The sequence below is a fragment of the Typopeltis vanoorti genome, chromosome 4 (genome assembly GCF_054136105.1).
Source record: "Typopeltis vanoorti isolate ZY-2024b chromosome 4, IOZ_Tvanoo_1.0, whole genome shotgun sequence".
In the NCBI taxonomy this organism is placed as follows: Eukaryota; Metazoa; Arthropoda; class Arachnida; order Uropygi; family Thelyphonidae; genus Typopeltis; species Typopeltis vanoorti.
In genome coordinates this window covers 49,052,300-49,075,105 of record NC_143552.1, presented here as the reverse complement: position 1 = coordinate 49,075,105, position 22,806 = coordinate 49,052,300, and the positions used below count along the sequence as shown (strand labels likewise).

At 38.4% G+C, this 22,806-nt stretch overlaps 1 protein-coding gene across 1 annotated transcript in view; it reads right to left on the bottom strand.

Moving 5' to 3' along the window:
- Positions 1–22,806, bottom strand: part of LOC150107287 (heparanase-like) — a 321,370-nt gene that overhangs the window by 28,262 nt on the left and 270,302 nt on the right. The window contains exon 10 of the mRNA XM_090391135.1: positions 479–622. Coding sequence (XP_090247261.1) covers positions 479–622 — 144 coding nt within the window. The remainder of the gene's footprint in view (positions 1–478; positions 623–22,806) is intronic.

The following is a 22,806-nucleotide window of genomic DNA, read 5'->3' as shown; positions in this document are numbered from 1 at the left end:
TCATACGGAGGTAGCAGGGTTTTTTCTCCCAGAAACTTGGGTTTTTCATCCCGCATACAGACAAATCAGCCCTTCAGAACACACACAATTTACAGACAAAAAATACTTGTTGTGGTGGCGGTGGGCGGTAGATGGTGCTGATGTAGTTGATTGGTAGTAGAGGTTTGGTAGTGGTGGAGATGGAGAGTTGTACAGTAGGTGGCTCCCGCGATGAGGCTTTGGACTCCTTGGAGGTGTTACGAATAATAATAATAATAATATATGAAATATTACATATTTTGATAAAAAAAAACAAGTTATTAGTTGTGTGATCTGTGATAACAAATGAATTATAAATATTTTTCCTGGAAAATTCAATAATAAAAATCAATAATCAAAGAATTTAGAATAAATTCTTTGATTATTGACATATCCATTGAAACCAAAAATTATCAGCTAGTAAAACACATCATCATTTGGATAAATACATCATACTTACTTTGACTGCAATCCCTTGGATCCAAGAGGATGTAACAAATACTGGTGAATTGTTGAATTTAAAAAACCAGTAACTTTTATTTGGACTGTAATATTGTGCAAATTAACTAGATATATGGTGATTGCACCATTTTGTTCATACAACCTGCAATTAAAAGTATAGAGCTTATGTGTAGACGTTCATGCTATTCACATACTATCATAAACTTTACAGAAAATACAAAAACAAAAAACAAAAAAAAAGGAAAAGTAATTTAAAAAATGTTGAAAGTTTATTTTTCACTTGGTTAGACTATAATAAATTTAGTTTAATCTTTTATCCAAGTGTGAGCAAACAAAGTTTGTGCCTGAAAGTATCTTGAGGACTGAGGTGAGTTTGTACAACACTGCAACTCCTATAGGTAGAGATGACCTTGCTAATGCTTCTGCCTGGTATCTCCACTAGGACCTGGCTTCCACTGAAGAGACCTCAATAAAGGTCGAAACTAGTCTGGGTAGTGGCCCTTGCCTTAATGCATAACATTATACATATCTGCAAGAGATGTGTTTTGCATTATGGGAGATACTGAGATAGGAGTGATGTTAACTTGCTCCACCTTTGCAACGAGTTGCCCAGTGTTGTACCAACTTACCCTAGTCCTGAAGATACTTTTCAGGTGCAAACTTTGTTTGCTCACACTTGGATAAAGGATTAAACTAAATTTATTATAGTCTAACCAAGTGAAAAATAAACTTTTAACATCTTTCTCTAAATACAGAGTAATTTAATAAAAAGGTGGCACATCGTTTGGCAACTCCTATAGGTAGAGATGACCTTGCTAATGCTTCTGCCTGGTACATATATGAATGAGATAACATATATGAATGATATATGTCATTCATATATCTCCACTAGGGCCTGGCTCCCACTGAAGAGACCTCAATAAGGGTTGAAACTAGTCTTCACAAGGAGATGTGTTTTGCATTATGGGAGATACTGAGATAGGAGTGATGTTAGCTTGCTCCACCTTTGCAACGAGTTGCCTGATGTTGTCCAACTTACCCCAATCCTGTAGATACTTTCAGGTGCAAACATTGTTTGCTCACGCTTGGATAAAGGATTAAACCAAATTTATTATAATTTAAAAAATATTCCAAATATCAAAATATGTAATTATTATTATTTATTGGGTAAACGATTCCCTTATTTATTGTGTCCCCCCCCTCCCTTGGGTTATTTTCAATTTCTTAGCCCTCCTATTTTTTCTATGTATTAAGCCTACATGCAAGAAACTGCAGTATCTATAGTGCATTGTACCATGAATATATGATAGAGAGTAAGGAATACTATTAATGTTTTAGAACAGTTGCAAGTTGCAATCTGTTAGATAGAGAGAGAGAGAGAGAGAGAGAGAGAATGGAGGTACAGCATGGCAGCTATGAGGATGAGTGTGATCATTACTCATACTCGTATGAATTTCAGACCCACCAATAAGAAGATGGTTTGATAGGTCTGAAGTTATATGGGAGGTGATCAGCTGTCATTCATATATCAATAATTTAAAGGATAGAGCTTGGATAAGGAATAACACTTCAGCTGAGCAGCACCTATCGAAGTATATTATTATTTGACACCTCCAAAGAGTCCAAGGACTAATCGAGGGAGGGTGCCTGCTCTACAATTCTGTCTCCACCATTCAATCACCAACTGACAGCTACTACACCAATGCCATCTATCACCGACTACCACTGGTATTTCTACAGACAATCACAAACATCCATGCCCATGGCAGGATTTGAACAGCAGCCTTTTGGCTGGAGAGCGGATACACTATCCACTTGGCCAACCAGGCTGGCTAGTAAAACACATCATTATTTGGATAAATACTTTGACTACAATCCCTTGGATCCAAGTGGATGTATACAGAAACAGATCTCGTGATAGAAAATAAACTGAGGTTGAAAAGAGAAAGTCATCAATTAGACAAACTACCCTTTTCTTTATAGTACTGAGGAGACTTAGAAAAGGTTTTGGAGTACCATCCACAGATGTGAGAACAGTATTCTACTGAGGGCAGATTTGAAGTTTATACAAATTTAACACCTGAGGAAATTAACATCAAGGCTGAATGTAAGTTTTTTAGATGCTAAAGTTACAGATATTATATGTTTGTGCCATAAGAGAATGTGAAACTTGAGAAGGGAAATCTGATGTTGTTTAAGACTGGTCTGAGATTTTTTTTTTTTTTTTGAAAAGAAGTCGGGTTTGTGACCAAATGTTGTTATTCTACCAAATGTGTAGAATTTTCAATAAAGACAGGGTACATGTGGAATTATCGGGCTGGGAAGTATGACAAGCTTAGGAGTTTGATTGGTTCAGTGCCATGGCATGTACAACTGCAAGGACTAGAAGTCGATAGTGCATGGGAGGTAGTTAAGAAGTGTTTGCATGAAGCAATAGCTGACTGTATACCTAGAGTCCGAATAATAAATCAACTAGGGGTTAAATGGATGAATAACACCATTAAGCTTGAGCTGCAAAAAAAGAAACAACTATGGAGGGATTTTAAGGAGAAAGGTGACTGGCAGGCACACGAACGGTATAAAGCGCAGGCCAGAAGGGTAACGAGTGTGGTAAAAAAAGCAAAAAAGGAATACGAAAGAGCATTGGCCATGCAGGCTAAAGAGAATCCTAAACAGTTTTTTAGATATGTAGCAAGTAAAAGGAAAAATGTACATGGCAGAATGATTTTAAAGAATGCCGATGGTAGGGAGGTAACTGAATCAGTTGATATAGTTGAGTTACTGAGTGAGCACTTTGCAAGATTATATCATTCAGGTGGTGACATTGCAGAAACGAATGTACCAGTAGATTATACGGGAATTGTGGTGAATGAAGTGGAGGTGAGTAGTCTATTGCATAACCTCAATGTCAATACATCTGTGGGATTAGATGGTATACCAGCTCGTGTTGTACAAGAAGCAGGTAAAGAATTGTCAGTACCCTTGGCCATTTTGTTTAATTTGAGTCTTGGGTCTGGGTTAGTCCCGAGCAGGTGGAAAGAGGGGAAAATAGTTCCACTGCATAAAGGTGGTTCCAAGACTGCTGTTGTAAATTACCAACCGATTAGCATATCAGGAATCATTGTCAAGGTCTTAGAGAAATTAGTCAAGAAAAGAATACAGGATTGGATAGATGAAAATGGGATATTGTATGGGTGACAACATGGTTTTGTGAAGGGTAGATCATGCCTCAGTAACTTGCTCACGTTCTATAACACATAACGGCTGAACTGGATAGGGGTAATGGGTTTACAGTAATACTACTGGACCTTGCCAAGGCTTTTGATAGGATACCACACAGAACCCTAATCAGTAAACTGGAGCAGATGGGGATAGATATGGGGATAGTTGGTGAGATGGATAGGAATGTGGTTGAAGGAGAGATACCAGAGAGTGGTTTATTCAGGAGTGGAGTCTAAAAGACGGCTTGTGACTAGTGGAGTGCCACAGGGCTCTATTCTTGGACCACTGCTTTTCAATTCGTTTCTGCAATGTCACCACCTGGATGATATATTCTTGCAGAGTGCTCACTCGGTAACTCAACTATATCAACTGATTCAGTTACCTCCCTACCATCGGCATTCTTTAAAATCAATCTGCCATGTACATTTTTCCTTTTACTTGCTACATATCTAAAAAACTGTTTAGGATTCTCTTTAGCCTGCATGGCCAATGTTCTTTCGTAATCCTTTTTCGCTTTTCTTACCACACTCGTTACCCTTCTGGCCTGCGCTTTATACTGTTCGTGTGCCTGCCGGTCACCTTTCTCCTTAAATTCCCTCCATAGTTGTTTCTTTTTTTGCAGCTCAAGCTTAATGGTGTTATTCATCCATTTAACCCCTACTTGATTTATTATTTGGACTCTAGGTATACAGTCAGCCATTGCTTCATGCAAACACTTCTTAACTGCCTCCCATGCACTATCAACTTCTAGTCCTTGCAGTTGTCCATGCCATGGCACTGAACCAATCAAACTCCTAAGCTCTTAATTGAAAATTCTACACTTTAGCCACCTCCCAAGTCAAGACCCTATGATCACTCTCACCGATTGGTGGCAATGTGGTCATATTTGTTACAGCCAAATCCTCAGATGTAATTACTAGGTCAAGCACTCTCTGACCCCTAGTATTTTCCATTACATGCTGTCACAGATAGTTATCCCTCAATAACCGCATAAAATCCAATTCCTTCCTCCCGTGTGTCCTCTCCTCACTCCAATCAATGCGACCATAGTTGAAATCTCCCATAATAATCGCCCTCCTTCCACTCATTTCTTCTATTTGCTTGTGCATACTGTCACCACCATCCTTTCCATCACCTGGTCAATAGCAGCACCCAATTGTATATTTAGTTCTGCTAGCCACAATCTCACACCAAATGGGCTCAAATGTGCTCTTTTCTCAATCCTGCAATTCAACTTCTATTCTCCTTGGCTGCAGCTCATCAGCTATCATCAACAATACTCCCACCCCCCTCCATTTTATTCTCCCTGTCATTCCTGAGCACACTATACCCATCACATTCAATCCCACTAGCTATATCATCTACAGTCAGCCATGTTTCACTAATACCAATAACCTGTGGTCTGGATGTGCCAACCATGGCCAAAAACTCTTCCTTCTTGTTCCTAATACTCCTAGCATTAGTGTACATGAATTTAAAACCCCCATTAGCCCCAACCCTACCTTGATGCCTTATATTAACTATCCCATTCTGATTTGTCGTCCTTATTTGCTCGGGCATATTATATTCATTCTTACATTCAACTGCCTCCCTAAGGACTGTATATCTCCTCCCCCCCCATTAATAAATCTAGTTTCCTTGAATTTGCACATCCACCACATTCAGCAACACTTTCTCAAGTCTTCTTACACCGTAACCATTCAAATGCAAGCCATCCATCTTATATAGATCCTTTCGCCCATCGAACTCACTCCACACGTCCACAAATTCCACACCACTCGTCACACATAACCCACGCATAAAGTCATTCGCAATTATGGCCCTCCTTTTAAATATTTCACTGTCATACCGTGGCAAAAGACTAATCATTCTAACTCTCTCACTCTTTTCTTTTGCTACCTCAAACAATTCATTCAGGTCTTCTATCATTTCCATTTTGTCTCCCTTCAAATCATTCGTACCTGCCACAACAATCATTTCTTTCACCCTTTTCTTCTGCTCTCTAATAGACTCAGTTACATCCTTTATAGTCGCACCAGGTTGGTACAATTTTGTCAAATCCTCTACTATCACACCTCGTACTAACGAGTCTCCATACAGCACTCTATCCTTCATTTTGTTCATGTTCACACTCATACATCTATTTTTCTGTCATACTTTTTATTATTGGCTGGTTCATTCAGTCGACTTTCGCTCATACACTCTAGCTGCTGTTTTGCCCTTTGTATCGCACCATTCAACATTGCGATCTCACTCATTGCATCTATCTCATCTTTTTTATACTCATTAAAACCATTAATACTATCATTCACACTTTCTACATTCACACTCTCACAATTCTCTGGTACAACCTCGCCGTTTCTTGTCATATCCCTATTTTCTTCATTGTGAAGGTTGACAAAAATATCACACTCACGATCCGAAATACTCTTCAATTTCTCATTCTTCCTACAATTTCTACACACATTTCTAATCACACTCTGACTGCACTCCGCAATGCATACATTTTGCAGCTAGTACACTGAATCATCTCTTTTATACTACTGTTCTTTGATAAAGATGGCGAACCATCATTACTGGCCGCCATTTTCCTTCATACTGGAGCCATACTTACTTGCAACATATTTTATCAAATTATAAATTATAACACACCAAAAGATGCACTAAGAGACGCAAGGCAAACAAAACTACGCAATATTAAATAAATTTATCAACGATAACTGAAAATAATACTTATCTTATCCGGAGCTTTCACGAACACTACACACTACGAATCGCTCTAGCGGCGACAGCCCCAATAAAATATGTTATAAAGACGCACAAAATACTCTAAAAACACGAAAATCATTCTAATATACTATAAAACCAATTTTCTAATAAAAAACACACACAAAAAAAATTATGAGTGCACAGGATGTCAAAATTTTACAGGATGATTTGGATAGTTTGGAGGACTGGGCTAGGAAAAATGGATGTCAATTTAATGTGCCAAAGTGTAAGGTTATGCACTTTGGGGTGAAAAGAATAGCAGCAGTATATCGCATTGGTGGAACCGTACTCCAGGAGATTGATGAGGCACGAGATTTAGGAGTGTTGGTAGATAGGGAATTGAAGTTTAGAGGCCACATTGCAAAAGTGACTAAAACAGCTCACCAAATCACTTGGCTTCTGAAAAATACTTTAACATGCAGAGACAAACAAGTTGTTCCTCTGTATCGAGCCTTGATAAGATCCCATCTGGACTACTGTGCCCAGTTATGGGCACCAGGGTTTCTTCGTGATGGGGAGGAAGTGGAGAGGATCCAGAGACAAGTGACCAAGATGATAGCAGGTCTGTGGAATGAACCTTATGAGAATAGGTTGAAGATTTGTGGGTTGCAGAAATTGGTCAATAGGCGAAGGAGGGGTGATATGATTGAGACATTCAAATTACTGAAGGGTTTCTATAAGATTGATCCAGAAGGTATTTTTGAAAATATGACTGGTGGTGGGAGGACTAGGGGCCATGAATGGAAGCTGGGCAAGAGCGTGGCTGACAAGGGTGTTAGAGCTAGGTTTTTTACTTGGAGAGTAGTGAATGAGTGGAATAAGCTTCCAGAGTCTGTTGTGGGTGCTACGACCGTGAATGAGTTCAAGGCAAGGTATGATAGATACTGTGTGAATGTCGAATAGTTGTTCTTGACATGATGTTAGGGCCTCCCTCGATGAGTCTGTCGACTCCTTGGAGCTGCCCGGAACAATAATAATAATAATAATTCCACAGAAGAAAAGTTGCAGAGTATATTATCATCAGAAAAACTTTAAAGATCCAAAACATCAACTTTTACTAATGACTCTCCCAAGCTTCACATCATCTGCAAACAATGGAACAGCTCTCTGTAGTCCAGTGACAATATCATTGACACAAAGAGTGAACACTAATTATTCTAGTACTGACCCCAGTACTGAGACAATACTGAAAAATATCAGTCTAGTATACTGAACCCTGTGGAATTCCACTTGTAACCTTCCTGCTCCATAACACTGCTTCCCCATATCCAACTCTCTGATATCAATCAGAAAGTCAGTTATCAATCCAATCTCTAACCTGATATCGAAACCCATATGCTGCAACTTAAAAACCAACTTGTCATGTGGTATCCTCACAAATGCCTTTGCAAAATCCAAAAAAGTGTAAGCCTTACTGCCTTTGTCTGTAAAAGGCCACAAGTTACTATAACAAGAGCACCCGTTAACAAATCCATGGTGGCCTACATAAATAATATTATCCCCATCTGCCCAACTCTGTACATAAATTCTTAATAATTTCTCCAGAATCTTAACTACAGAAGAAATGCCAACTGGCTTATAGTTTGTTATCCCCATTCTAACACCACCACCTTTATACAATGACAGTATCTTACTCTCCTTTCACTCTTAAGGATCCTTCCCCATTGTAAGACTCATTTAACAGTGAGGTTAATGAAATGGTCAGTTACACAGTACATTCACTTAAAACGTCACAAGAGCAAAGGAAAGTATGTATAGGTTTTGACACTTTGCGATAACATCTGTCAACATTCCATAAAAGTTGATATTATATAGAGTGCAGGAAGAACTCAACAAAATTATTTTTATTATTTTTTATTATTATTTCGTGACACTTCCAAGGAGGCCAAAGACTCATTGAGGGAGGGCACCTACTCTGCAACTCACCGTCTCCACCACTTAATCCCCCAACTACTACACTGAACAGCTACTACCATCATCATCTACACCACTAGTTCACTTTTTTTGGATCGTGCCCCACCTCAAGGCCTCAAAGATTTTGATGCCCCTTCTAGCATAATAGTCAACCAAGTTCTGAAAAAGTATAATATAAATAGGTGCTTCAAATAAAAAAAGGAACATAGGTAAAATTGTTTTTAATTTATTATTATTAGTGTTATTATTATTACCCAAGACATCCATGGAGTCAAAGACTCATCTAGGAGGTCCTTTTAACAAACACACAGCTCATCATACCGTGCTTTAAACACACTTAAATTCTCTGCAGACACCACCCTCTCAGGCAAGGCATTCCAATCATTCACAACTCTGCATGAAAAAAAACCTGCTTCTCACTCCCATACTCACACCCTCTTTATACAGTTTCCAGGGATGACCTCTGGTTCTCCCATGATCTCCCACTATTTTCTGTAGAACCTCTCCAGCACTGATCCAACCCCTTAATAACTTGTAGGTCTCTATCATATCTCCTCTCTTCCTCCTACCACCAGACTCTGCAAGTTGCATCTTCTCAATCTTTCCTCATACTTGACATTCCAGAGGTTAGAAACTACCTTAGTCAGTCGCCTCTGGACTCTTTCCAACATCTCTTCATCCGTCTGAAAACCAGGTGACCAAATCTGGTACATTAGTCCATGTGTGGCCTAATCAAAGCCTTATACAGTGGAACAAGAATTTCCCTACTTCTACAAGTCAGTGTCCTCTGCATCATTCTCAGAAGCCTTTGTGTTGTCTTCACAATTTTGGCTATGTGTTCCCTAAATTTCAGATCCTTATCCACTATCACCCCCAGATCTCTTATTTCTTCCATCTCCGACAATATATCCTCACCAAGCATAAAATTCTGCAACCCATTTTTGTTTTCCAAATTTTAAAACCTTATGGAAGCAATCACCTTATCATAATAAGTAAGTAGATTACTAAAACATGACCTCCCTTTAGTAAATCCATGCTGTCCATGAAAGATAATACCATTGTTATCAACCCAATTCTGAATCCTGGTTCTCACAAGCTTCTCCAACAACTTAACTACAACACCTGACACACAGAAAGGCCTATAGTTTGATGCTTGAGTTCTATCACCTCCTTTATGAAGTGGCACAATCTTGCCCTCCTTCCACTCCTTAGGAACTTGACCCAATGCAAGACTCCTATTAAAAAAATATGTCAAGGCCGGCATCAACTCCCTGGTACATTCCTTCACAATATGTGATGATATATTATCAAGTCCCACAGCCTTATTTACTTCTAGTTTGCTCAACTCCCCATACACCTCTTGCTCACTTACAGTCAGTCTCTCTTCCCCATCATTAACTGCCCTCAATCTCTCTCTATGAAGTCACATTCACAAGATTGAAAGACCTTTATTAATTAAGTATCTCCACCACACCTTCTGCAACAGTTGTCTTTATACCATTTTCTCCAATCAATGTCATCCTTCCATAATCATTCTTTCTTTTACTGGCTATATATCAAAAGAACTCCTTAGGATTATTTTTGGCTTCCTTAGCTAACTGCTGTTCATACCTCTCTTTAGCTACCCTCACCAACCAAGTCACCCGCCTTGCCTGGTATTTCCACTTATCTTATGCTGCCTCCATAATGCCTTTTTTCTCTGTATCGCATGCTTAATCTCTTTATTCATCCATTTCTCACCTACCTTATTTAACCTTCTCACCCTTGGAATACATTTAGACATTGCATCTACTAGATAGTTTTTGAAAATCCCCAAACTGCATTGATCTCTTTTCCAGCTAATTGCTCATTCCATGCTACACCTGCAAGCTGTCTCCTGAGCTCTTCATAATCACCCTCCCCTTGTAGTTCCACATATACCCTTTTCTTACAGAGGTCCTCACACTGCTGGCAACCACCCAGGTAATCACCTCATGGCCACTCTCACCAATTGGTGGGTGATTTGACACTTCATTTATAATTACATCTTCTGATGAGATGATCAAATCCAAGACAATCAATCCTCGTGTGCCCTCTGTTACATACTGTCTGAGGTAGTTATCCCTCAAAAACTCAAAAAACTCATTTTCTTTACTTCCAGTTGCTATCTCATCATTCCAGTCAATATTGCCATAATTAAAATCGCCCATTATGATCGCTCTTTTCTTATTTGCTTGGCTAATTTGATTATACATTTCATAGTCACCACCATCCACATTTCCTGGTCTATAACAACATCCAACCAAGTATTTCATTCCATTCACTTGTATCTCACACCATACTGCCTCCAAACCACTGGCACTATTTCCCTCTTGCATCTCTACTTTGTATGGACATAACTCTTTCTCTATTATCAATAGCACTCCCCCCTCCCTTTTTACCCCTTCTATCCTCACGAAACACATCATATCCTTCCATCTCTATTCCTGTCAGGATGTCGCCCTCATCTAACCATGTCTCACTTATTCCAACAATTTTTGGGTGAACAGACTCAATTAGTGCAACCATTTCATCTGCCTTGTTTCTTACACTTCTAGCATTTGTATATAAACACAACAGTGCATTCCTGGATCTACAGCTAGTTCCACCGATAACACTCATTCGATGTGATCTCTCCATGCTCGACTGGGGCCATTTCCCTTTCTGTTTATTCATTTTAGAACCCTCTTCAATTCCAACTGTTTCCTCTTGATCCCCGGTCATCCCATTCCTTTCCTGTCTACACATGCTCTCACATCCTCGTGGAGCAACCACCTTTCTCACGCTGTGTACCCCTGTCCACCCTGAGCCTCCCCGTTTCCCTGTTCATCTTGCACACCCATTCTCTCTTTTCTATACTCATGCCACCTACTTCCTCATTCATAACCACCTCTTCAATCTCTCTCCTGCTCTTCCACATCACTTCCCACTTGATCTGATTCATCCTCTATACTCACTTCTCTACTTCCAGCAACAGTCTCTCCAAGTGACTCACACCATAACCACTTGAATGCAGTCCATCGCTCCCATACAGTTCACTTCGTCCTTCAAACTCATTCCACACATTAACAAATTGTACTCCTCTCTCCTCACACATTTCAGCCAACATACCATTCATAATCCTTGCTCTCTGCCTCATCTCATCACAGTCTACCTAGGCAACATGCTTGCTACCCTTCCTGTCACACTATTCTCTTTTATCCATATAAGCAGCCTCCTGATATCCATTCTGACGTGCTTTGTCTTCTGTCAAGCCATTCGTACCTATTAAAACCATCAACTTCTTCACTCACTCCCTCCTCATATCCAATGCCTCAATCACTCTACACATTTCACCACCTGGAAAACATACCTCGTGCATCCCCTCATCCAGCACACCTTTAATAATGGAGTCACCATACAATGCCACTCGCTCATCTTTTATTAACTCTTTCGTACCTACTTGATTTGTTTTAATCGTTTTTCGCCCGAATTTTCTTAATTTCACTCCGCATCCATTTCATCTCTTGCCTCATCCAACCCAATTCAACTTTCGAATCTCGCATCACATTCTCTCTATCATTCAATCTTTCTAATTTTAGAACTCTCGACTCCTGCTTCACACTTTCACTCTTATTCATCCTTTTGAGTTTCTGTACTTTCGGTCCATGCATCCAACTTTCGCTTTCATTCATTCTTTCCATTTTTCCCACTTTTGATCCCTTCAGCATGCTATTTCCAGTTTCTTTTGTTCTCTCAATTTTGTTTCCTACTGCCACATTCACCTTGCTTTCGTTCTTTTTACCATCCATTATGGTTTTCAAATCACTTGTTTTCTTTTTCAATGCTTTCTTAAAATTTTTTGCCTTTTTTTGACACCATGCTTCTCTTTCGAACGAGCACTCATTCTTCCCACGATATTCTCGCTACTAACACTTTCTGTCATCAAATTCATATTAGCACATCAAATCCTCATTTAGCTCACACTTTGCACATACTCTCGTTCCATCAGTCCTAAATGTCCACAAACCATCTATGTATCAAAAGAATACATTTGACTTTCTTCAATGAATATAAATTTTATATTACACTTTACTTTGTATATTATAAAACATAAATCAAACTCAACTTGGGAAAATAAAATCCAAGTTAATGTGATCCTTGAGCTTGATGCCTACTACAAAGAGTTTTTACTTGAGGTACTAATTTAGCCAATTTCAATCTCAGATCCCCATGGTTTTTGATATCCAGATGATTTCTTTTTTTCAGTAACAAGCCATTTACAACACTAAAGCTACATTCAACTAAATATGACAATGGCAAGGGCAACAGTAATTTTCTTGCAAAACTAGTTGACTTTCAGTATTTCATTTCTGTCTCTTCACAAAGCCATGCCATTGTTCCTTTTATGTTGAATAAAGTTCTAATAGACTCATCATTTTGCATTTCTGAGAGTTCTTGATACTGCATGGCCACAACAGTTATCCAAGATGGAAAATCTTTCTTTTAAATCAGAAAATCTGTCATTTAAATCACTGGCCATTTTGATCAGGTGATCTGCAATAACAAGTACAGTAGCATCAGTTACCTCACACTTATTTAGCCAATAAAATTGATAAATTTTTTTGGCTGAAACATTCTTTTGACATAATTGCAGAAATGCAATGAAGACAAATAAGCATCAACAAGGGTCTTATTTGCTCCTTGCAGTTGCTTATTTAACATATTCAGCTTTTCAAAGATCTGTCGAATCACTCACAAATGCTTAATCATCAACTGTTTGTAGAAGTTTCATTTCAGGTTTGTCATTCAAAAACTAAGAATATCAAATAGTTCCATGAATCTTCTCAGTCAATTCCCCTGTGATTGCATCTCACCTCGGTGTGAAGCAATAGTCTTTCATGGTCAGCAGTTTTATCCTCACAAAATTGTTTGAAGAGATGCTCATATTTAGCATTAGCTTTCATATTGTTGACACTTTTATAACTGAATTCAATATCTCATTTAGAACAGGCTAAAGCTTTATGGAAACTAAATTTTCCTGTGAATAACACAATGTACAAGCAACATTTCAGGATTGCCATCCTTCATTAATTTTAAACAGCCATGTTTCTTGCCCATCATAACAGGAGCACCATCTGTAGCACAAGATGTAATATTTTTCATTGACATTTTAGCTTTATCTAAATAATTTTTTGAGTTTATTGTATATATCAATGGCAATAGTGGTGGTTTTCAATGCTTCACAGAACAAAATCTCTTCAGTAAATTCACCACTGTCAATATATCTTAGATAGGTCATCAATACAGCCTCACTGTTTCTTACAGTTGATTCATCCATCTGTATTGAGAATTTCCTTGATTTCAACTTTTCAACAAACCGTGTTTTCACATCTTCAGCCATCTCATCTATTCTTTTGCTAACAGTTATTGCTCAGTGGCATTCCTTTGACATCTTTTTTATCTTTCTCCAGAACTATTTTGAGAAACATTGATATTACTGGCTTAATTAAATCCTTCCCTATACTACGATTTTTTTCCTGATTTAATTATGAGCAGAATTTCATAACTAGCTTCAAGAGTACAATTTTGGGTAGTAGCTTGTACAGAGAACAACGAATCTATAGTTGATCTTTTTCAAACTTCTCCTTTAGAGACTTAAATTGGTTCAAACCATAGTTCACATAAAAACATTTGAAGGCTTTGTTTCACCTTCAAATGTGCTACGAGACAACCTTTTTTCATTGATTCTTTGGTCAAACAGTATTCGCACAATAGACAGAATGGTGACCATTCATCCTGAGCAGCAGGTATGAAACAGAACTTCAAATACTCATCTGAATACTGATGAACTTTTTTTTTTCTTGCTTGCACTACTCATTTCATGCATGGGTTAAAATGAAATGAGTTAAAATGAAAGGGAAAAAAATGGGTTTATAAAGTATACTGTATGCATGTGTGGATTATACAAGGAAATTAAAGGCATGTAGCATGTATGTATACTACTATAAACACATATAATAAATAAATAGTTAAAATAATAAAAAAGTAAAATTTTAAAAGTCTACCATCACAAGCAGAGAAAAATTAACAATGAAATATGAGAGATTATGTTTATGTTTTCAACTGTCAAACAAACCTAATACAATTATGACAAAGTGCTCATTTTCTTTAAATTGATAGTAGTGCTACTTTTGGATAACCAGAAAACTAACAACATGTAAAAATGTTACATAAAAAAACACTTACTAGCATAAAAAACATTGATAATACATAAAAAAATTAAATAAACTTGCCTCATTTCCACAACAAAAACTGCACAAAGTTAAATTGGCACTTACTTTTCAGAAGTGAGAGATGTTATGATCTAACCTTAACACACTTATGCCGCAAAGTATTTATGTTGACTGCTGTACTAGTGTTGCCAGCTTTTTTTTCTCAGAAAGTCAAGGTTGTAACATCAATAATTTATCACTGACAACGGTGATTTTGTGACTATATCGAGGCATATGCTGTTTTTTTTTTTTTGAGGTGACCACAAAATGACCTTTCTTTAAGGTCAAAGGACTGCACCTCTGCAATAGTGAGAAATTTATTTCAAAAGAAATTTACACGTTGGCGAACAAAGTGCCAATCACTTTTAGTGAATGTCTTGGCACCTCACGCAATGCGAGAAATAGCAACTGAATTGAAACAAGCCAAATATGTGTCAGTTATGGCAGACACATCAAACCACAGCTATTTGAAGTTGGTGCTTGTCCTTGTTAGGTACTTCATCCCGAATAAAGGTATTCAGGTTAAAGTGATAGATTTTCAGAACATAACAGGAGAAACAGCAGAACTTCTCTTCCAACTACTAACCACACTCAAATTTGCTTAACTTTCTACTGAGCCATTAGTAGGCAGAAGCTCTACCAATCGACCAACCTTTGCTGGTACCAATCAACCAACAAGCATGTTCTAGAGTGTGTACAAACAAGATGGTTATCATTACTACCAGCTGTGAATAGTATTATCGACATGTACGATGAGCTCAGATCTTTCTTTTTATCACAAGATAAATGCCCCACATTGTCAAAATCATTTTTCAGTAACCAACAATCAGTACTTTAGCTCCATTTCATGCAAAGTCAGCTGAGAATATTCTTAGCAATAATGAAAATAGAAAGGGAAAATATTTTGGCAACTGAAGTGGTAGAAGAATTGGAATTGCTCAGATCAAAAAATTACAAATAGGAAAGTTGACTTTCCAACATTTAAAATGTCATCAATTATTTCAGAGTTCAAAGATGAGGTCATCTTTGATGAAAAAGAATTTTTAGGCACTATTTATTTTATGATACTTTCCTTGAATATTTAAACAAATGGACTAATCGTTTCCAGCCACTGAAAGCATTTCACTGGATTAAGTTGCAAACTCCACTAACTTGGGTTGAAGTTGCAAGCAGCCTAAAAGCAATCAGTGATGTTGACAGCAAACTATTCAATATTGTTGATGAAGATGAATTATTTGATGAAGTCAGCCATATAAATAATGCTGTGAACTCCAAGATGGAAGAATGGAAGGACACAAATGCTGAAATGGACAAAAAGTGGTGTGAGTGTTTAAGATGCTCCAAGAAAAAACATCCACTACAAAAACATACTACCAGTTGTTGTGTTTATTATGGCAATCCCAGGAACAAACGCAGCTGTAAAGAGAATTTTTTTCTCTCATGAGTTCTTTGTGGTCTGATGAAAAGAACTGTTTCAACATCAAGACTGTGAAAGCAATAATTGTGATCAAGACACACTTTGACATTTCATGTATTGACTTTTATGAGTGCATTAAGGAGGATGTTAGCATTTGAGAGGAAGTGCTATAGAAAGATCTTGAGAATAAGTTGGATCCAGAAAGTGAACAACGAGGAAATCTACAGACGAATACAACCAAAAGAAAATCTGATCCAGAAAATAATCAAAAGGAACCTCTCTTTGGCCATATATGTAGAATGAACGATGAGAGGAAAATAAAAATGCTGCTGCTGTTTGGGATGATTGAAGGAAAGAACAAAAAAGGAAGACCAAACAGAGAACGGGGTGATGACATTGTCAAATGGTGCGGAGGCTCTATGCACGGACTGAGTCATCTTGCACAGAATAGAATGCAGTGGAGGAATCATGTCAAGATGGCATCGGACACCTACGGGCACTGGACCCATGGTTGTTGATGATGATCATCTTGAAAGAACCAAAACCATAATTATAATACACACTTCAGTCCTGTGTACTGTAATTATAATTATATCTTATTCCATTTTTATGTAGAGCATACCATAAGTGTCCCGTTTTCGTCCCTTTTTTTAATTGCTGAAAAATTTTAAATGTCCCTTTTTTATTTTGAAAATCTGGACACCCTAACCTACACCACTACCAACAAAGATTTTACCATCATCTGCGTGTAAGAATATAGATCCTTTATTCCATCCTGGATGCCTATATTTAGGATAATCCCATCAAGCCAATCCAATAGCTGCATAACAGTTCTCTCCAGGATCGATTATTTCAATTTCAAAGTAAGGACAGGTTGTATTTAATGGATATCGTACCTGAGCCAGACTACATCAATAGTACTCTTTCCTTTTCCTGATGGAGTCTATCTACACCAATCATCTTCATTATTATCCACATACACACATACTGGCATATCTTCTTTAGCATTCCATTTTACATTCAGTATCAGCCTCACTTCTTCTCATGAAGAATGCAAACTCACTGCTGGAAAAAAACCTCCAGGAGACCTAGACACATTACTGTTCCAATTTTCTTCCCATTTCTTGTAAAAAAGACTAATAAAAAGGCCTTTGGTTAAATGATCATATTTCACACCACGTTCCATCCTATTACCAGCTTCACGTTTTAGGTAAATTATTAATATTACATCCAAACTAGTTGAAATGTTAGTATGATTATTCTGAATTGTAGAGGTTTTTTTTGTATTTTTTTTCAATAAAATGAGAATTTTTGATGTAAGAATTAGTATGTCTCATGCAGATTTCCAAACATTTAGCTCATCATCATCATCATCATCAAATTCTTGCCATGTACCCTCAATGGGTGTACAGGAGATGATAGTACTACATGAAAAATTTACATCATTACTAACATCCTATCTACAATTTCCCTCCAAATCAGACTGTTACCTGAAGTTGCAAACTCAACTAAGTCTTGACGCATTCCTGTCAAGACTCTAACATTATCAGATCTTATATTTCTATCTTCTAAGATGCTTTTTTACCATATCAATCTACCTATATCTTGGTCTTCCTCTGGGTCTTTTTCCTCCCAACCTGGCAGAGAACACTCGTACTGCTAATCTTTCCTCTCCCATTCTGTTTAAGTGTCAACAGATTAGCTCTGCTAACACATTCCTGGCTGCTGACAATGTTAAGTTCATTCCTAATATCCTTGTTTTTAATATGATATTGCCATTGATGCCATCTGTTCATGCTGCTAATCTTTCTCAAGACTCTCATATCTGTAGTCTCTAGTCCTTGATCAAGTGTTTTATTTCTAACCCAGCTCTGGGATCCATAAGTTAAAATTAGTTTGAACACTGTCTTGTATACAGCTAATTTAGTGTTTTGACTAATTTCTCTAATATTCCATATAAATTTATTCAGTTGACTTCCTACTATACCAGATTTTTTGATTCTGTTGTCTATTTCCATATTTAATTTACCATCTTCACTAAAAATCATGCCTAAGTAGCTTAAACGTTTTACTTGTTCTATTGCTGTTATTGCTGACCATCATACCATATCTATTACAACAGTTATTCAATTTAGTCAGGGAATCTTGCAGATTTGTAGTGGATTTATTTAGAAGTATAACATCATCCGCATAAAGTAAAGAGCTGTCATCAACATCTCCAATTTTGATATCAGGTTTAATACCACTTTCCTTCATAATGATCCATATAGATAATGAATAACAAAGGAGATAATGTACATTCTTGTCTCATGCTAGATTTAATGTCAAACCATCTTCTTGTACTTCCTTCAATTCTAACTGCTGACTTACAACTCAAATAAAGACTAAGTATTGCTTGATATAATGCCCCATTGACACTATATAACTGCATATTGAATAGCTTCTCACTTGGCACCTTGTCATATACCTTTTCCAGATCTACAAAATCCTTCTCAACCGTTTCTCAAGTATACTTGCGTAAATCTTACCAAATACCTCTGTAATTCTCACATTCAGTTTTATTTCCCTTTCTATATATGAGTACTATGAGAGCTCTACTCCAAACAACCAGAATTCGTCTCTCTGTCCAGACTTTCTGAACTATGTAGTGCAGCCACTGTAAGACTTTTATACCTCCATACTTGAGCATTTCTAATCAAATATTATTATTGTTATTATTATTATTCAGGCCTACATGGAGTCAAAAGACTCATCGTGGGAGGTCCTTCCTAGGAAACACAAAGTCTATCAAGACTCATTGTGGGAGGAGTCAAATCATACCACTCCTTAAACTCACAGACCATTCTCGCTTTCACCATTCCATCAGGCAATGCATTCCATGGTTCAACCACCCTCCATGCAAAGAAACCACTACTCACCCTCTTGTTACAGTTTAATTTCATAACTTCCAGGGATGACCCCTTGTCATTACTCCTTCCTGCTGTTCAACCAAGTGAAAGAACTCCCTGTGACCACCTCTCAACAGTTTAAAAGTCACAATCGTATCACCTCTCTTTCTTCTACCCACTAAACTCTGCAGTCCACATTCCCTTAGCCAATCCTCATAACTAACATTGTACAGTCATGAAACCATCTTTTTTATCCACCTTTGTACCTTTCCACAGTTAATTTATCCCTTCAAATCCTTTGGACGAAATCTGAGAACAGCAGTGTAAGTGTGGTCTGATCAGGGTCTTATACAACGGAATGATAACTCTTTTATCTCTGCAGGTCCTTCTCATTATTGCAGCAATCCTCTGTGTTACCTTCATCACCTTTGCAATATGTCCCCTAAATTTCAGGTTTCTATCAATCATCAACCCCAGATCTCGTCTCCCTTACTTCCTCCAGTATTGCTCCTCCAATAGAGTATGTGGCATCCCATCGATGTTTCCCAAACCTCAAGACTTTATAGTTTGATTCATTAAACCGGCACCCCATGCATTTGCCCATCTGTCTAGCTTATTCAAATCCTCTTGCATTGCTACCACATATGACATATGCACTATTACTAATAACCCTTCCCAGCTTCACATCATCTGCAAACAACTGAATATCCCCATGCAATCCACTGACAATGTTATTGATATAAAGGCTAAACAATATAGGTCCCAGTACTGAGACCAGTGGGACCCCCACTTGTAACTCTCTGCCTCCTTGAAACTTCCCAACCATACACAACTCTCTGATACCTATCAGACAGCTAATCCTGAATCCAATTGACCAACCTGACATCCAAACCCATGTGCTGCAACTTAAATATCAGCTTATCATGTGGCACCCTGTCAAATGCCTTCGCTAAATCCAAGAAAATGGCAGTATATGCAATTCCCTCATCTACTGCTCTTGTAACTTTATTATAAAAAGCTAGCGCATATTACTAAAACAAGAGTGCCCCTTCACAAATCCATGTTGACTCTCTCAGATAACATTATCCTCATCTGCCCAATGCTGTGTACGGTCGCTCACTAATTTCTCCAAGATCTTAACAACTACTGATGATACATAATCTGGCCTATAATTAGACACTTCCAGGTTTACAGACAGGTCTGCTACCACCCTTATGCAATGGCACTATCTTACCTTCCTTCTATTCCCTGGGCATCTTTCCTGTAGCCAGACTTTCATTGAAAAGCCAGATCAAAGGAGCTGTCAGTTCTTCAGCACATTCTCTCAAAATTCGTGGTGAAATACCATCCAGTCCCACAACTTTACTGACAGTCAGAGTACTCAGTATTTGGAACACACTCTCCTCCTGCACCTCTAAACCTCGAAAATGCCCTATCCCTCTAGTATTAAAATATACTCCTCTACGATTACTATTATTACGGGCAACTAAAGGGAGTCATTAGACTCATCGAGGGAGGCCCCAAATCATATTCATCACAACTATTCGACATTCATACAGTATCTATCATACCTCGCCTTAAACTCATTCACTGTCACAGCATCCACCACAGACTCAGGGAGCGCATTCCACTCATTCACTACTCTAAAAGTAAAGAACCCAGCTCTAACACTTTTACTAACCACACTTTCGCCCAGTTTCCATGGATGTCCCCTAGTCCACCCACAACCAGCCCTGTTCTCAAAAATATCTTCTGAATTAATTTTATAGAAACCCTTCAGTAATTTGAATGTCTCAATCATATCTCCCCTCCTCTGCCTATCAACCAATTTTTGCAACCCACAAATCCTCAACCTGTTCTCATATGGTTCATTCCACAGACCTGCTATCATCTTGGTCACTCGCCTCTGGATCCTCTCCACCTCCTCCCCATCAAGAAGAAACCTAGGTGACCAAATCTGAGTACAGTAGTCTAGATGGGGTCTTATCAAGGCTCGATAGAGAGGAACAATAACCTGCTTGTCTCTGCTTGTCAACGTATTCTTCAGCAACCAAGTGATTTGATGAGCTGATTTGGCCACTTTTGCAATGTGTCCCCTAAATTTCAATTTCTTATCCACCAACACTCCTAAATCTCGTGCCTCATCAATTTCCTGGAGCAGGGTTCCACCAATGCAGTAAACTGCCGCCAATCTTTTCACCCCAAAATGCATAACCTTACATTTTGCCACATTAAACTGACATCCATTCTCCTTAGCCCAGACCTCCAATCTATCCAAATCATCCTGCAAAATTTTGACGTCATTTGCATTCACTATTGCCCTACCCAACTTCGCATCATCCGCAAACAAATGAACTGTTCCTCTCAGATCCTTTCCTATATCATTTATGAACAAATTAAACAGCAGTGGTCCAAGAACAGATCCTTGTGGCACACCACTAGTCACAGGCCGTCTTGTGGACTCTACTCCTGAGTAAATCACTCTCTGATATCTCTCCGTCAACCACCCTCCTATCCATCTCACCAACCCTATGTCCATTCCCATATGCTGCAATTTACTGATTAGAATTCCATGTGGTATCAAAGGCCTTAGCAAGGTCCAGTAGAATCACTGTAAACCCATTACCCTTATCCAGTACAGCCGTCACTGTGTTATAATACGTGAGCAAGTTACTGAGGCATGACCTACCCTTCACAAAACCATGCTGTCCCCGATACAGTATCCCATTTTCTTCTATCCAATCTTGTATTTTCCTCTTGACTATTTTCTCTAAGACCTTGATAATGATTCCTGTTATGCTGATTGGCCGGTAATTTTCAACAGCAGCCTTGGAACCACCTTTGTGCAGTGGAACTATTTTCCCCTCTTTCCACCCCCTTGGGACTGACCCAGTCCTGAGGCTCAAATTAAACAAAATGGTCAAGGGCACTGACAATTCTTTGGCCGCTTCATGTACGACACGAGCTGGTATACCATCCAATCCCACAGATGTATTGACATTGAGGTTCTGTAATAGACTAGTTACCTCTACTTCATTCATCACAATTCCAGTATAAGCTGTTGGTTCTTCCATTCCTGCAAAGTCACCACCTGGATGATATACTCTTGCAAAGTGCTCGCTCAGTAATTCCACAATATCGACTGATTCAGTTACCTCCCTACCCTCAGCATTTTTTAAGATCATTCTACCATGAGCATTTTTCCTTTTACTTGCAACATATTGAAAAAACTGTTTGGGATTCTCTTTAGCCTGCGTGGCCAATTTCCTTTCGTAATCTGCTTTTGCTTTTCTTACCACCCTTGTTACCATCCTGGCCTGAGCTTTATACTGTTCCTGCGCCTGATGGTCACCCTTCTCCTTAAAATTCCTCCACAATTGTTTCTTTTTTTGCAGCTCAAGCTTAATAGTGTTATTCATCCATTTAACCTCTAATTGATTTATTATTCGGACTCTTGGTATACAGTCAACCATTGCCTCCTGCAAACAGTTCTTAACCACCTCCCATGCACTATCAACATCCAGCCCTTGCAGTTTTGCATGCCATGGCATTGAGCCAAGCACACACCTAAGCTTGTCATACTTACCAGCCCGGTAATTCCACATGTACCCTGTCTTAATTGTAAATTCGACTCCTTTAGCCACCTCCCAAGTCATGACCTTATGGTCACTCTCACCAATTGGTGGCAACATGGTCATGTTCGTTACAGCCACATTCTCAGTTGCAAATACTAGGTCCAGCACTCTCTGCCCTCTGGTATTTTCCAATACATGTTGCCGTAGATAGTTGTCCCTTAATAACCGCATAAAATCCAATTCCTTCCTCCCATGTGCCCTCTCCTCTT